The sequence below is a fragment of the Theropithecus gelada genome, chromosome 11 (genome assembly GCF_003255815.1).
Source record: "Theropithecus gelada isolate Dixy chromosome 11, Tgel_1.0, whole genome shotgun sequence".
NCBI lineage: Eukaryota > Metazoa > Chordata > Mammalia > Primates > Cercopithecidae > Theropithecus > Theropithecus gelada.
Window position 1 is genome coordinate 65,832,989 of NC_037679.1, and position 17,469 is coordinate 65,850,457.

The window sequence follows — 17,469 nt, forward strand, 5'->3', positions numbered from 1 at the left end:
TGTCATAGCCCCTTCTCCCTGCTGTCTAGGCTTCAGCCTGTCTGTCTCCCTCATAGGAGGCAGCCTCCCACCTAATCCCCTGGGGCTCCACTTTCCAACTGTCAGGGAAGACAGATGGGGAGCAGAAGAATTCATACATTCACACACTCTCCTCCTCGCTGCTCTGGCCATCCTTGTTGATTGGCTCCTGTCCTTGGTGGGGTATCCCTCAGCACAGCAAAGAAATCTTTGTGCTGACTGGCCTGCAGACTGGAGCTCTCAAAGGGAGCCCATAGCTCCTGTCCTTCCTCCCCTCTGATCCTACTAACCGGGGCTTATTTGCATAGCTGTCTTGGTAACAGAAAAGAATGTAAAAGAAGAAGCACTTCAGAAGCACTTCTCTTACTCCTAACCCTTTCTAGAACTACTTCCCCTCTTCTTGTAGCTACTAACACCTGTTCCTCTGACCTGCACAAAAGCTCCCCTCCCCACCGCTCTCAATTGGTTTCTCTTGACTCTTTCCTCCACATTCACACCAAGTCCAATTCCTATTCGTGTATCTTCCAGGAGTTCAGCAAATGTGAGCCAAAAAGAAAGACATTCTCTAAATGATAGGCACTAATAATAACCTTTGAAATTGTTGACTTGCTTCCTCTTCAAAAGCCTGCTTTTAGGCTGAAGTTTATAATTGAATTCAACTGTAAAATGTTATTTTTTAATAACGTCATTGTATTTTACTTGGCAGTGTTATGCTCTTGGGTTGATGGACTAGGACCTATCACATCTCCATAACTAACAATAAAACTCACTACCATCCATCTGTACATCCATATTTATTTATCTGGACATGCAGTTACTAGTGTATTTGTGCGTGTGACAAACACACACTTTTCTGTATTCCTGGTGTGGCTGTTTCTCATTTTGGGTTTGACTTCCCAAGATATTGCAGATTAGGAACAGAAAGCCAGTATAACCGCATGAGTAAACACCAGCCCAACTCAGGCTATGAAATCTTTTGCGTTTCTCCTGTTGACTTCCCTAAGACCAAGATTCAATCTTGCAGAAGTTCAGTGATTCCTCTCCATCAGCTCTCATTAATAGCATCTTAAGAAATTTAACTTAAACTATAAACATGACTGATATTGTGTATATGCAACTTCAAGCTAATTTTTACTTTGTGGAATTTCTTTCCCCTCAACAAGTACCCTTTTAATAGCCCCACTTCCCGGATGGAACCTTGTTTGATGAGCAGTACTCCCAGACTGCATCCTACCCCAGTCACTCCCCGCTGGCCAGAGGTGCCCTCCGCCAACACGTGCTACACAAGCCCGTCTGTGCATTCCACGAGGTACGGAAACTCTAGTGACATGTATACACCCCTGACAACGCGCAGGAATTCTGAGTATGAGCACATGCAACACTTTCCTGGCTTTGCTTACATCAACGGAGAGGCCTCTACAGGATGGGCTAAATGACTGCTATCATAGGCATCCATATTTAATATTAATAATAATTATTAATAATAATAAACCCAACACCCATCCCCCAGAAGACTTTATCTCTATACATTGTAACTCATGGGCTATTCCTAAGTGTCCATTTTCCTAATGAACATGAGGATGGGATTCAATGTGGGATGAATAAACTTTAGTTCAGAAACAGGACTTACTAAAAGTCAGCGGGATTGGGTTTCTGTAGCCAAGCCAGACTTGACTGTTTCTATAGAGCACTATCTCGGGCAGGCCATTCTGTGCCTTTTCCCTCTGTTCCATGACTTTGCTTTGTGTTGGCAACCACTTCTAGTAAGCTACTGATTTTCCTGTTGACAAAATCTCTTTAGTCTTGAAGGATGGATACTGGAGACAGAATCTGGTTTGTGTTCTTGGATGGGCACATAATTTGCCAAGAGCATTCACCTTGCCATCTGTCTGTCATCGTACTGTACAAGGAACAGCCCTCAGACGTGTTCTGCACATCCCTTCTTCCTGGTGGTATCATCACTGCTTCCTGGAGCACCAGGGCTAAATGGGGAGCTATCTGGAAACTCTAGATTTTCTGTCATAACCCACATCTGTCACAGTACCTGCATTGTCTTGGAATGTAAGCACTGTCTTGAGGGAAGGAAGAGGTCTGTTCTGTATTGCCTTAAGTTGATTGAGGTTTGTAGGAGACTGGTTCTTCTACATACAAGGATTTGTCTTAAGTTTGCACAATGGCTAGTGTCAGCAAAAGGCAGGAAGGTTTTTTTTTTTTTTTAAGTTCTATGAGAATGTGGATTTATGGCATTGAGTATCTCACTCAGCTCTGCTGTGTTAACTTTGTGAAACTGGATGGAACAAACTTTAACTTACCAAGCACCAAGTGTGAAAATGACTTTCATGGTTCCTTCATAAAACTATAATAATATCCGACACTTTGATAGAAAAAAATTCAAAGCTGTGCCTTTGAGCCTATACTATACTGTGTATGTGTGGAAATAAAAATGTATTGTACTTTTGGAGAATTTTTTTGTAGGCATTTTTCTGTCAGATTTGTAGTAATTTGTGAGGTTTGTTAGAGATTAATATAGGTTTTCTTTCTGTATTATAAAATGCACCAAGCAATTATGGTGGGCCTATTACCCTATGGGTAAGAAATAAATGGAAATATGACATCGGATGTTTTAGCAATTGTTCTGTAAATAAAATCTTTGATCACACCACTCAGTGTGATAATTGTGTCTACAGCTAAAATGGAAATAGTTTTATCTGTACAGTTGTGCAAGATATGAATGGTTTCACACTCAAATAAAAAATATTGAAATGACCTGCTTTCTTCTGACTTTTCATTTGACATGACCTCTGTGTGTGTGTGTGTGTGTGTGTGTGTGTGTGTAAATAACATTCTGAATACTTAGGGTGTAAGTAGGCAGGGAAAAACTAAGTAGTCTTATATGGCTGTGTTTATCCAGTTCCCCATCACCTTGTCATATAATAATTAAAATGTGTATAAACCACACATCCTGTCCTTGAATAATGATTAAGTAAAAATAGTACCTACAGTCTGATAGAGGTTTGTAGGGGACTAGTTCTTCTACACACAGAGATGTGTCGTAAGTTTGCACAGTGGTTAGTGTCACCCAAAGGCAGGAACCTTTCAGCTCTTATAGGGAATACTATTCTTCGATACCAACACCATTAAGAGATCCCTTAGTTCATTATGCTTTAATGATCACTGGGTGTAAAGATATTTCAAGTGCAGTGCTTTAAATGCTAATAAACTTCTGGAACAGAACAGTAACATTACTGAATACTTAATAAGTATTAACAAATTCTTCTCCAGCACAGTATTTTTATTCTGGGGTTGAGAGGAGTGGGGTATCGAAGTACAATGATGGTGTTTTTCTCAAACATTAAGAGTCTAGGATCTATGAGAAGTTCAGAACCACAGATGTCCAGAAATGGGAGTAGTGAGTATATTAACTAAAAGGCATGAGAACTTGACAATTCAATTTGCATTTTGAAAGATTTATATTTAAAGCCAAGTTCTTACTTGCTATTACGTAATATATTTATACCTGAACATGATTTTTAAGATTAAAATTAAATACAGAACATCCCCTTATATTTAGCTATGTTGTTCTACAAAAAGAAAGCAGATGTTGAATTTCACTTTCTGATGGTCAATTAGTTTGATCTTTTGTCCACAATCCATTAATTGGCTTTCATATAAGGAAAGTAAGGAAAAGGAAGAATGAAATTTCAGATTTAGTCACTGCCAAAAATAAACCTAAGAGTGACCAGACCAGTCTCTCTTACAATTCAAAGCCAGAGCTCCCTTAAATAAATGAAAGGGTGTAGGACGTCAGACTTTTGACTTACTAAGCACAAAAAAGTAATCACCAAATTCTTTAGTCAGGTAACGAGGGCATAGGACACCCATTTACACATAACAGCCACAAGCTCATTAACTGCACAAATCTTTAGGCAAAACGAGTCATAATCAACAAGGGTCTGAAGCCCATAGAACAGGTCACCTCAGGAACTTTGCAAGGAAGAAAATGTGTGCCTCCCTTTCACAGCACAACCAAGACCCTGGAAAAGAAGGCAGCTTCAGATGAAGGCAAAAGGCCACTGGGCCTCCTCTCCAGAGCACCAGGTGCCTACCTCTTGGGAGCCGAGTAGTACCTATGTTCCCAATTGTTTTAAAACTTTCAACTTTGTAACCAGGAAAGATCTGAATAGGAAAAGGCGACAGCTGCTGTGAGCACATGACTCAAATGCACCTTCTTTCCCTCTGATAGCTCCCAGTCAGTCACCAGAACGGGAAATTCGGGCAAGGTTGGCAGCTGGGAGTGGGGCCAGTCACTTGTCAGGGGAAGAACAGAAGAGTCTTGGCAGTAAAGGGACCCTCCCCTCTTAGGACTTTTTCTGAAAAGAACTCTGCCAGCTTGAAACTGGCTGAAGTCATGAAGAGCAGCCAGGATGGCTCACCCACATTGCAGGCCTCTGGTGTCCTCAGATTCCATCCTGCTGTGTTCTTTGTCAGGCCTCCGGTACACCCCAGCTCTGGGTAGAAAGAGAATTTGTCGCCCCTCTGAGACTGAAACCCAGGCACAGACCAACCCAAAATGTTTGCCATGGAGTAAGTCCAACCCAAATGGGGGAGGGGAAATTGTGGAAACTGCCATGTGACCTTGAACGGTTCACCTCCCCACTCTGGACCTCAAGCAGGTGTGTTACATGATTATGACATTCCAACTTACAGTCTGCACTGATGGACCAGGGCTGGCAGAGCTGGATGAGGAGGATGGATGGGCTGTTTAGGGAAAACAAAAAACGGAGAAGACTGGCAGCTGGGCAGTGATTCAGGGAGGGAGCCACAGGAGAGAAGGCACTGGCTCCACCAGCTGGTGCTATAACACAGAGTGAGGCTCATGAGTCCAACCCCATCCTCCCTTGTACAACTCTGGAGAGCAGTGTTTGGCAATTTTCCTCTCTCTTCAAAACTGGCCTTAATATTTGCTTTAAAGTAAAGTCGAAATGTCTGAAGTGAATCTAGAGAAGGAAAGATAGCAAAAACAAACAGCTATTTTGTTCCAACCTCTTGCACTGCTTAAAGGCAGACTTGCAAGATTAGAAAACAATTAAGGCTGGGCATGGTGGCTAACACCTGTAATCCCAGCATTCTGGGAGGCCGAGATGGGTAGATCACTTGAGCTCGAGCTTAGGAGTTTGAGACCAGCCTGGGCAATATAGTGAGACCCTATCCCTACAAAAAATTTAAAAATTAGCCAGTTGTGGTGACACGCACCTGCAGTCCTAGCTACTCCGGAGGCTGAGGTGGGAGGATCACTTGAGACCGGGTATTTGGGCTTACAGTGAGCTATGAATGGGCCACTGCACTTCAGGCTGGGGGACAGAGACCTGTCTCAATAAATTAATAAAGACAAAAATACTGATGTATAGGTCCCACCCACAATGAATAGTGACTTGGAACGTGACCCAGGCATCAGTATTTTCCTAAGCTCCTCAGGTGACTGAATATGCAGTTAAGGTTGAGAAACACGATCCCTTCCATCCTCAAGTTCTAAACTTCAGGGACTACTACTATTCCCTGAACATGTGGCCCAAGTTTCTCTTTTGCAGCGTTGTTTGTCCAGAGTGGAGAACCATGCTCTGTGCAAGTACTGGCACTCCACCGTAACCTACACTGTGCATAGTTTTCCCTTAGCTGACAAACCTTTCCCTAAACTGCGCTGTTCTGTTCTCCCTTCAGCTACCCCCACCTCCCTACCACTTTGCTGCCTGCCCTTCTAACCTGGAACTTCTCTGCTTCAGTTCCTTGGCAGCCTCCCAAGCTAAGCCAGCTTGGACACAGTGCTTGGGGCTTCCTCTTGTTCCAAGGAGGTCAGAACCTTTTGTGCTTCACCAGCCTCCTCCCTGAAGCTCTTCCCCCAATCCCCCTCCTGTGTCTCAACCTCCCCCAACCCTGCCGCCACCCTCTCACCCCCATATTTTGCTGCTGCTGGTGTAGGTGGGACGGAAGACGTGGGCCACAAGAGATGAAGAAAGAGCTGTTGCTAGGAAAGGAGTGTGGGTGAAGAGAGATGGTGGGCGGGAGAAATAGGACTCCCCAGTTATATGCCTCCCTTTCTCATCATAAATGCCTCAAGAGCTAAAACCAGCTGTTTAAAATCTATTATGAAAAATAATGAGGTCTGACCGTGACAGCAGGGGTAAGAGAATCAGCCTTAGAAAGAGTTGAAGTGCTGATACTTGGTATTTATGTCTTCTCCTAGAAAAGAAAAGCCTCTGAGTGAAGTTTAAAAGAGTGACTTCTCAAGGAACTATCAAACTGTGCCCCTGTGAGGGACAGTATCCAGAATGCTTGGCATATGCTATACCTCTGAGAAACAATAAACTGCAAGATGTCTTAAGAACCAAAATATAGTTGAGGCAGAAGGATGATCTTTAAATGAGAAGTCTGCAACACTCTTTCCTCACCTCACACTCAGGGGCACATTTCTGAAATAGATCTGCCTTAATCCACGGAGTCTCCCATTTATTGAAGTCTTCTCTGTACCAGGCACATTAGACTCGCCATGTCTGCTTCTCACAAGTTCCCTGCAATACCAGTGGCATAATCGCTTCTGTTTACAGGTGAAGAAACGGAGACTATGAGCAGCTTAATGCCTTGCTGAAGGTTACAGTTTAAGGGGCAGAGCTGGGATCTGAAAATTACTCCAGGCACAGTGGCTCACACCTATAATCACAGCACTTTGGGAGGCCAAGGAGAAAGGATCACTTGAGGCCAGGAGTTTAAGACCATGGCAACACAGTGAGACTCTGTCTCTCTCTATATATTAATTTTTAAAACACAATAAAAGAAATACTACTCCAGAGCCTGTCTGTGCTTTTTCTACCAAAGCACACTCTTCCTCCTTCCTACTTTTCTTCCCACCCTCCCACCCCATCCCAACTCCCATTCGCCTCTCCTGAGCAGTTCTGCAGTTTTAAAAATCAACCTTGACTGCGGTAATAGAACTTACTGGGGTGGAAGAGAGTTTCAAAAGTTTTGGGAAATTTTTGTGCTCACAAAATGCAGGCAGTTTCTAAGCTGGGCACCAGATCTTCCCCTAAACCAGAGGTAGCATTCTGCTCACTGTAAATAAATAGCAGACTACCTTTCCCTCTGTCATTTCCCAACGTACATACAAACCAGTGCATTATGTATGACCGAGATTTGGTTATTCTATAGAGAAACAGGAATAAAAGAAAATCAATAATAATGAAAAAAAAAATACCAGGTCACAGAGGATTTTTATTACCAGGTCGGAAAAAAAAGCTCTGCAGGGGGGCGTGCAATGAGCCAAGCATTCACTAGAATGAAGTCACTGGGATGGGGGAGGAGGGAGCACGGAGGAGACTGGCTACGTCTTGCTGTTAAGGTCACTACCCTTTGACAGAGGTGGCCTCTGACCTCAACAGCCCTACAATTCTGTTTTGACTGACCCTGAAACCCATGAAATTCAGATGTAGGCACTGCCCAAAAGTTGAGATAAAGCTGACTAATATGGGAAAAGCTCCCGGTATGTGCCCCCAGCTGAAAGGAGCTGGCAGTTCTTTGGCGGTAGACGCAATTTATTCTGTCCTCCTCCTTTCAGGGAAATGCTAATCCTTCATAGGCAACTCGAGGGGAAGACTAAAATGTGTTGATGATGAATGACAATAATCCTTTGTCCACCGCCACCTCCTCCTAGGGTTGAACCTTAAGAGTTTAATCAAATGTTGGTAAGTAAATTAATGCCTTACTGCAAAAGAGGTGGTGGGAAGAAAGGTTGTGAGAATATATTTCCTCTGACATGTGAATCTCAATAAACTTAATTGCAAAGGCATCGATATGGGAAGGGGGTACTGAAAGAGTGTTTTAGATTCCTATTTACACACACATACACATAACAGTCACTATCCGAAAACTGTCTTACAGCATGTCAGTGTTAAAATGTTAACTTCAAAGTCTAAAGACCAAAGCAGCGCATTGGAATCACTTTGCTGTTGTTAAAAACAACAGCAGCAACATCAAAACTCATGCATTTGTGCATCCATAGGAACAGCAAGATGTTTAGCCCTGAATCTTCACATCTTTCTAAGGAAGGTTGCATTTTTCATTCCAGTTCAGCTAACATTTTAGTGGCTACTCCATGCCAGGTCCGCCTTGCTGGCCACTTTGACAGCCATCTCTTTTAACCCTTCCAACTTACTGCAAAGTAAGTATAATTATGCTCATTACGTTGAGAAAAATCGGTGCTCAAAGACGGCAAGTGATTTATCCCTGTATACCCAGAGTTAAAATTCAAACTAGAGTCTTTTGGCTTCAGGTTTTCCTGTTAGATACAAAAAATTGGTTGCCAGAAGGGTTTCAAGGAATTTGACAAATGATCGGCTTCTGAGACTCACACAGTGAGTCAGGGCTAAAGACCAGGTTTTCCAGTTCTCAGTCCGGGTTCTTTCACCACATGACAGCATTGCCACCCAAAGCGCTGGTTTTCCCAAGAGGTGTTTGGATGGGATTCCAAGTCAGCGAGATGCAAATAGGTCTGACCCACATTCCTGCTCTTGGGTAAATAAAAACTCCTAAGGGGCAGAGCCCATTTTGTGTGTTTAATCTAAGAGTCCCACTGTGGGTAGCCAAACAATATTAAACAACTAGAGGGACATTTGCCTAGGACTAATGGCATGGACTCAATTTAAGCAATCAGAATACAGTGAATATTACTGAGGAACCTCATAAAGGTGCTGAAAGGCTGAATCAAGTAAATTTTTAAGAGTCGGAAAAAAAAAAAACCCTTGAAGTCATCTAGTCCAACTCTAATTTTATGAGATAGAGATAAAATAATGTGCATAAAGATGTGAAGACAGTCAGCAACAGACTCTCCCTTCCTGTCTCCCAATTCTATTTAATTTTATGTCATACAGCATTGTAAGGTAACGTTTTCAGGAATGCAACATGTTGTAAGTTGAAGTTGGACTGGCTGGTTATAGAGTCATCATTGATTATGAAACATCTCTCACATTTAACTTTTCCTTTCCCACTGACCTCTAAGAAATCTCCATTGCTGGCTTTCAAGTTCAACCAACTTGGTATCATTTCTCAACAAGCATCTTGTTAATTTTGGCCTCCTGACCTTTTCTCACAGTATTTCCCCCTGTCTTGGAGCCCTCTATGCTCTCTCGACCATCCCTCTTTATAGATCACCTCCTTCAAGAAGACTACTCTGACTACTCTCCTTCCCATTAATGTTTATCTTGCTTTGATTTACACAGTACTATGCTCACTTTTTTTTTTCCTATCAGTAAAAAAGATCACTGTATTATTTAGTTGTTTCTTATATTCCCAAAGGACAGAATCAATTATTTCTACTTTTTAAAATTTTTTATGGTATCTAAGACAATGCTGTGCTCCAGTGAGTACTAAATATGGGTTAAAGGATAAAACTATGTTAAGTAACTTTGCTATAAAAGGAAGACTACATTCTTTTTTTTTTCTTTTCTTTTCTTTTGTTTTTTTGGGTTTTTTTGGAGACAGTGAGTCTCGCTCTGTCACCTAGGCTGGAGAGCAATGGCACATCTTGGCTCACTGCGACCTCTGCCTTCCAGGTTCAAGAGATTCTCCTGCCTCAGCCTCCCAAGTAGCTGGGATTACAGGCATGCACCACCACGCCCAGCTAATTTTTGTATTTTTAGTAGAGATGGTGATTCACCATGTTGGCCAGGTTGGTCTCGAACTCCTGACTTCAAGAGATCCACCTGCCTTGGTCTCCTGAAGTGCTCGGATTACAGGCATGAGCCACCGCGCTCGGCTGAGACAGAATTCTTGGTAAAAAATGAAATAAAAATAACTTTTTTTTTTTGAGACGGAGTTTCGCTCTTGTTGTCCAGGCTGGAGTGCAATGGCGTGATCTCGGCTCACCGCAACCTCCGCCTCCCGGGTTCAAGCAATTCTCCTGCCTCAGTCTCCCGAGTAGCTGGGATTACAGGCATGAACCACCAAACCCAGCTAATTTTGTTTTTGTTTTTGTTTTTGTTTTTTTTTTTTTTTGGTAGAGACAGGGGTTTCTCCATGTTAGTCAGGCTGGTCTCGAACTCCTGACCTCAGGTGATCCACCCACCTCGGCCTCCCAAAGTGCTGGGATTACAGGCATGAGCCACCACGCCTGGCCAAAAAAATAACTTTCATATTGTCAGGTTATTTCTCAAAGACTAATGAGATACATGAACATGAGTTTGGGGGTCTATCAAAAAACCAATTCAGCGGTAGATACTCTATCAAAATATTGATCCAGTGGTTCTCAATACTAGCTGCTTATTCAAATCAACTGAGAAGCTTTTAAAACTACCAGTATCCAGATTTCACCACAGATCAACTGAATCAGAATCTTTGGAGGTATGCCCAAGGGATGATTTGCACATATCATATTGATATTTGATTTGCACATATTGATTTTTCACATCCCCACTCTTATTAATAGGTTTTTCTAAAGAATGAGCATATTTAAAGGTGGTTTTGTTTTTCTGAGAATCACAAAATTTTAGAACTGAAAAATTTATAACTGAAATTATATCTGGATCAATCCCTTAGTTTAACAGCTAAGGACACTGTGGGACAATCCAGCTATTATTTCAGTTCTAAATTTCTAAACCTCAAGAAAAGTTGAGTGAGTGGCCTCACATAGCGAGGTGGTGGTTGCTGAGTGACAAGTCATATCTTGAATTAGTGGAATTCTCTGAACTCCAATTCTGGAGCTGTAGCCAATAGACCAAGCTGCTAAGGCTTTAAATTTCTGCTTTCTCCTAAAGAAAATGTATACTAAGTATTACAACAGTTGAATTTTAAAAGCTGTTAGCACCAGGTACTCATTAAAGACCTTCAATTTGGCACATTCCAACTAGCCCATTGTCATGGCAAGAGGAAATGCCACAGCAGGATATATCAAAGTCCAAAATAAATGACTAGTATCTATTTGCAGGCTTTTTCATTGGCCCTAACATGAAAGTCCATAACATTTCATGTTATCAGAGCCCAGGGTGCTTCTAGCCCTTAACTATACCACTTATTAGCAAACTTCTTTGCTTATGAGCCAGCTAATCAATACTCTGAACTTCCCTTTTCTCTGTAAAAAAGAAAATGTGCCTCTTATTGACCTTGCGATTTCAGCTATAGCAAGGATTAAACCAAATAATCTACGTGAAGATATTTAAAGAATTTAAAAGCTCTGTCCGTAGATACATATAGGATTACTATATTACTGCTTCTAAGAGCAACAACTTGTGAAAAAATATTTGTTGCTTTGATTACCAAGGCTCTAAATCTTAATTCCTTGCTATCATGCCACTCAAGCATCACCAGGAAGTGGAGTCAGAACATGACTAGAGCCTCTAGTCCCTGAAAGTATCCTATAACTAATATTCAAAGAGGTAAAGTGATGCAGTGACCTAGGACTCAGCTAGTCTCGGCTCCATTCCCAGAGTCTGCTTGTAACTATTGACCTTGGACAAGCCACTTAATTTTTCTGGAACCAGAGTCTCGTCAGTGGTCAAAAGATGACTTGAATTAGAGTGAAAGATCACTTTGAGTTATAAAATCAGAATATGAACATTTAATTAAAATTACTAAAGTACAACTTCCCAAGTCATTAATTCATCTGTTTTTACATTTTTAAAATCTCTTTTTAGAAGTACAGAGTTGGAGCCTAAAAACATAGCCTATTTCTGGCAAACAGACATTTCAAAGACATGTGTCTGAAATGTCAGAGACCTTCTAAAAATTCTAAAGAGAAACATCTCTATGGAAATAAGATACTTTGTGCTTGTTTAATATCCTCTCCGGGAGACCCTTGCTCCAAAAATAAATATATGGACACCCCCAAAGCACTTAATACTGTACTGGACACAGAGTAGGCACCCAAATACTTTGTTAATAGCTCTCAGTTTGAGTCCCAGTTCTTGTTACTTAACTCGTCTGACCCTGTTTTCTTATCTATAAAGTGGGAACAATACCTTCCCCAATGATCCATTGAGATTAGAAGTATTAAAATGTTCTGTAAACTGTTAAAAACAATCGCAAGATGTTACTATTAGCTTAGGAATTCAGCTAACTATTCCATGACCTTACCAAAATGTGCTTTTTGGAGAGATGGATTAAAATCTTTCTGACTTAATTTATTACAGAGCACCTAACCCAATGCCTGACTCAACAAATATGCTCAATAAATGTTTACTGCATGGAAAGTATAATACACAGAAAGACCAAAAGCTCCATAAACTCAGGTCCCATGTTCGTTCTTATTTCCAAATTCCCAGCATCTAGCAGAATATCTAGCACAGCATAGAAGAAATTCAATCATTAGATGAATAAACTTTTGCCCCCTCTAGTTCCTCTTCAGCACAGCTCAAGAGGGAGAGACTGGTAGGGGAGACATCAAGGACGACTACGGGTAAAGGCTGCTTGGAATGGAAAACTTGAAATTACTTGGAGAATTCATCCACTCTCCATCAAAAAAAGCTTGGGAGAGCAGAAAGAGCACAAGCTCTGAGTTCAAATTCAATTTCCAAAAATCTGCAATTTTGATAAATTAACCAATTACCCTCTCCAAGCCTCAGTTTCCTCATCTTAATATGAGAATAACTCATATGGGTGCTCACTAGAATGGAAGCTCCATGAAGGCAGGGACTTTACTTTGGGCCCACTGTATCCACACTGCATTTAACAGTGCCTGGGCACAACACAGGCTCTCAAATATTTGTTGAATGCATGTGTATGAAATTGATAGAGCTAACACTGGTGAAGTATTAACAGAATGCCTGACACGTAATTACCACTGGGGCGATGGGAACCTTTGTCAGCACCACCGCCGCTACTGTATCGGTATTATTACAGTTCCTGGTGGTCAGAGAGCAGCCACTTCGCGGGGTAAGGCCTGGTTTCAAACCTCGACTTTCCCATTCTCTGGCCGTGTGACTTAGGATAAATTACTTAAAACTATTCGGGTTCCTTTTTATTTCCACAAAAATTTGTGTTGGGAGAATTAGAGGATATGGGGAAATCACCTAAGAGAGTCTGGAGCCCCGGTGGCACGAGATGCATGCTAGAGATTAGTATTAAGGCAGAAAATCGCCGAGTCCTCTTTTATACAGATAACTGCCTTCGATTATTTCCCACATTACCGTAGCTGAGTACATAACAAGAATGCAAACAAGGGTGGAAGGAATTTCCGAGACCGAAACCGCTAAATGAGAAAAGGGAATTAAACCGGTGCTTGACAGTTCCCACCAAGGCATGGCAGTTTCCGCGACCGTCAGCCAGTCCAGCCAGCCCCGCCAGCCAAGGCTGGAGCAGGAGAGTCAGCGGCGTAAGGGACTACACCAAAGCAGAGGCTTACACCCTCCCTCTAACGGTCTCCCAGCCGCTGGCCTCAGGCGGCCGCCAGACTCCCGTTTCCGGCCTTCGCGGTACCACAGTTCCCAGCATGCCCTTGGCGGGAAGTCTTTCCGGCTGGATGACTACTAATCCCAGCATGCCATTCGGCACTCCAGTAAATTAGAGGGAAGAGCGGGATAACCCCATTGCATGCAGGGAATTGCAGTCCATTTAGCGGCTGGTTCATAGATGGGCGGGGAAGAGCCGGGTTGCTCTTGTCTGCTGAGAATGATTCATAGAGGAGGGTCAGGAAAGAACGGTTCAGTCTGTGAAAGCCCCCTTAAAAGACTGGACACTTCTCCGAGGGAGGGAGAGGCAGGAGAGCAAGCAGGACCTTGGGCCTGACTCCGCCTCGGTCCGCTAGCCAGGCCTCGACCAAGTCCTGGGCCTTGTCGGGGGCGGCCGTGAGGCGCCGGTTGCTGGGGGAGCGGTGACGTCGCGGGGTGAAAGTTGAGGGGCGGTGACGTCGGGCCGGCCCGGGCGGAGGCTGGCGGGTTGGAGGCAGGAGGGAGGGAGGGAAGGAGGGAAGGAAGGAAGCTGGGAAGGAGCGAGCGGGGGCGCGAGGCGTTTACCTGGAGGCAGCGGCTTGGGCGCGCAGAGCGGCCGCGGCTCCCCCGCACCTGCGGCCATGGATGAGGAGCGCGCCCTCTACATCGTCCGGGCCGGCGAAGCGGGGGCTATCGAGCGGGTCCTGAGGGATTACAGCGACAAGGTAAAGAGTCCTGGCCCCGGGCGTGCGGTATCGCACCCCCGGGCCGCCCTCCATGCTTGCACATCGCATCCTTCCCCACCCCCTTCATTCCGGGGATGCGCATTGCTCTCCCCCGAAAACGTTTCCGGCTTGGGCATGCGTGTTTGTGCCCCCAGCCTTTTCCATCCGTGCATCCTGCATCCCACTATCCCCACTCTAGCGCCCACTCCTCTGATTCCTGGCCCAGCAGCTTGACCTCCGGTCCTCCTCTCAAGCGTGCAAGTCACACCCCCGGAATCCATAGATGTGCATCTGTGCCCCGTGCCTCACTCCTGGATGCATAAATGCATGCGAGGCTTCCTCACCTGTACGGTATAAAAATACATGCTTCCCTGCATAAACACGGCCCTTGACATGTATAAAACGTATCAGCAACGATGGCAGTTCTTTCTATACCTTTAGCACTGTACGGTTTTCAAGGCATTGATGTCTCATCTATGGTCTCCTTTGATCCTCAGAGTGTTTATAGGGTAGATGGTATCATCCTCCCCATTTTATAGATGAGGAAACCGAGGTGCAAAGAGCTGAAATCACGCCCAAGGTCATGGACATATAATGTTGTAAGTGGGTGGAGAATGTAACTCCTAATGATACCTATTGTTTGTATCGCATTAACAGCTTTCCTATCCATTATCTCATTTAATCTTACAGCAATCCTGTGAGGTATTATCTGCATTTTGCAATTGAGACTCTAGATTGGTTAAATAACTTGCCCAAGGTCATACTTGGAGCTGGTATTCCAGTTTAGTTCTTTCCACTTTACAACTCTGCTGTAAAAAAGTATCTTATTATAAATCCCAGTCACTTCTCTGAACCTCTTTCTAAGAACCGTTGGCTCTTCATTACTTTTCCTTCCAGGAATTTTACATGCTTACTTCAAAAGATAGCCTGCCACACCTTTATCCTTTGGTTTAGAAGACTGCTTTATAGGAATGACTGGCGACTCCCTTCTGTGAAAACAAACCCAGTACTAAGTCACAACCTAACTGTTAATGTTTTTCTTTCCTTTGCCCCCGTACATCATCTCCCCTTCAGTGTTTGCTTTGTGCCCGCCACGGCATCCATCCACTTTGTATTATTGACAATTTGGGTCTTATTTTTGAATCTTTTCCACCCGGGGCAGAAATGGCATGCTGGCGGCTGAATTCCCGTTTCATCTTCCCAACAACCCTGTGAGGAGAGTGATGGTATTCTCCAATTCACAAATGAGAAAATTTAGGATGATAATGTGGTCCCAAGTCCACACAGCCCCTGAGAGATAGAGCTGAGATTTGAATTTAGGTGGTCCAACTCCAAGTCCAGCGCTCTTTCTACCGTACTGTGTTGCTTTCCTTGGGAGGATACACAGGTTCTCTCTATTCATATCTTAGCTCCCTCACTTTCTGATATGCTTTACTGTTGAACATGTCTGCCTAATTTAGGAATAACTCCTTTAATGCATAGTTGTACATATTGTGGAGATTATAATGATTTAACTCGATTTATTACTGCTTTCCAGAAAAGGCATGAGGCAGCTTCAAACTGATTTTCAGAAGCAAGAAATACAACAGAGAACTTGGCCATTTGTTGAATCAACTAATGTTTATTTAGCACTTATTATATGCCAGATACCCAGCAATAAATAGGAATTTGTTTCTGTGGGGAGGAAGGAGGAAAAACCTTCAACTGGATATAATCACCTTCTTTAATATTTCTCCTTCCCTTTATGGCTAAACTAATTAGACTCCAGATTTGCTTCCTCCAATTGATCTCTTCTCATTGGTCTCCCTCCAGATTGGTATCTGCTTACAACTCCTGGCCAGGTGCTGTCAGAGCTTAAAACCTGAACATCTCCAGCATCCCTTTTGTATTGTGAATGTTTTTAAGGTTGTTTTGCATGGTGTGTCTTGCTTAAGGTGGTATCTGAAGTGTTTCAGAAAATTCCCAAACACTTGTAATTTTAGGATCAAGCCTGAGAGTGCTCTGACTAGATGTGAATTGGGTCAGTTAGCTCTTTCAGAAGAAAGCACTCCCTTCTTTTTCCTTTTTGGAGATAGGGTCTGTATCTGTCGCCCAGGCTGGAGTGCACTGGTGTGATCATGGCTCGCTGCAGCCTCCATCTCCTCCCCGCTGCCCCTCCCACGTAGCTGGACTACAGGTGTGTGCCACAGCACTGGGCTAACTTTTTAAATTCATTTTTTGTAGAGATGGGGTCTCACTATGTTGCCCGGGCTGCTCTCAAACTGCTAGGCTCAAGCAATGCTCTCACCTTGGCCTCCCAGAGTGCTGGGATTATAGGTGTAAGCTACCGTGCCTGGCCAGAAATCTCTCATATTTGATACTGACTATAGTAGGGCCAGTATAGTAGGGCTGATTATAGTACAAAGAAAATGGCTGAGCATCATACTGCAGTGAGGTGCCCCTCAAAGGGAGAGATTTTGAGAGCAGATGAATAGGAAGTGAATGTATGATCACAGTGGTTCAGGCAGTAAGAATGGGGAGATGGAATTAAATTGCCCAGCTCTGTGGTATATGGAATTTGGAACCCTCAAAAAAATAGTTGGGTACCATATACTTGTGTTTCCTTGTCTGGAAAAATGGATTTGAGAAATGTTTGGATTATGAGGTGATCATAGGGCATTGAGGAGTCCAACAGAGAGAAATGAATGCTGTAGACAGAGACTGGTTCATTGTTTGGGAGAGTAGTGGAGAGGTTCTTTATGCTACCTTATTCCTCTAATAAAGCTAGTCCTTGAAAGGAGGCAGTCAAATATAGTGAAAGGTGGTGGGATTTGGCATCAGATAAACTTGGTTCAAATCCCAACTCTGCCATTTATTAGCTTTATGACTATGGATAAATTATATTAAGCCTGTGAATCTCAGTTGCCTTATCTGTAAAATAGGGACAATATCACCATTCTCTTAAATTACTGTGAGGATTACATTAAATGAAATGCAGTGCCAACACTGGGCACAATGCAGCTAGGAAGCACTCAGTAAGTTACAGTTATAATAACCAGGGTACCTAAAAGGTGTGGCCAGAGCCTGCTTGGCCACTGATCCTCAACTTAATGGCTTGTGTGGCCCTAAGATGAGTTACTTAACTTTGCTGTGGCTTAGTTTCCTCATCTGCCAAATGGAGATAATAATAGTAACTATATCATAGGCTTGTTATCAGGATTAAATGAGTTACATGTGTAAAGCATACAGAACAGTGCCTGCCACTGAGGAGGCACTCCGCAACTGTTAGCTTTGAACAAAAAAATTAAACGTGGCATGGGTTGGCATAGCACAATATTAAA

The 17,469-nt window shown here is 43.2% G+C and overlaps 2 protein-coding genes and 1 long non-coding RNA gene across 19 annotated transcripts in view; 2 read left to right on the forward strand and 1 right to left on the reverse strand.

The window, feature by feature from the left end:
- Positions 1–2,781, forward strand: part of RFX4 (regulatory factor X4) — a 179,309-nt gene extending 176,528 nt beyond the window's left edge. For all 3 annotated transcript variants that reach the window (XM_025401166.1, XM_025401165.1, XM_025401167.1), the window contains one exon: positions 1,182–2,781. In XM_025401166.1, the coding sequence (XP_025256951.1) occupies positions 1,182–1,454 (273 nt within the window). In that variant the 3' untranslated portion in view covers positions 1,455–2,781. The remainder of the gene's footprint in view (positions 1–1,181) is intronic.
- LOC112634091 overlaps positions 1–14,151 on the reverse strand; it is a 274,927-nt gene extending 260,776 nt beyond the window's left edge. The window contains exon 1 of the long non-coding RNA XR_003121730.1: positions 14,010–14,151. This is a non-coding gene — a long non-coding RNA (uncharacterized LOC112634091). The remainder of the gene's footprint in view (positions 1–14,009) is intronic.
- RIC8B (RIC8 guanine nucleotide exchange factor B) overlaps positions 13,514–17,469 on the forward strand; it is a 116,388-nt gene continuing 112,432 nt past the window's right edge. For 12 of the 15 annotated variants that reach the window (XR_003121729.1, XR_003121726.1, XR_003121727.1 and 9 more), the window contains exon 1: positions 13,876–14,149. Coding sequence is in view for 7 of the 15 variants with exons in the window: in XM_025401171.1 (XP_025256956.1) it covers positions 14,066–14,149 (84 nt within the window). In the remaining 8 variants the exon portion in view is untranslated. Of the gene's footprint in view, positions 14,150–14,646; positions 14,749–17,469 lie in introns of all 15 variants that reach the window. The other 3 variants (XM_025401169.1, XM_025401173.1, XM_025401168.1) reach the window with 2 other exon arrangements.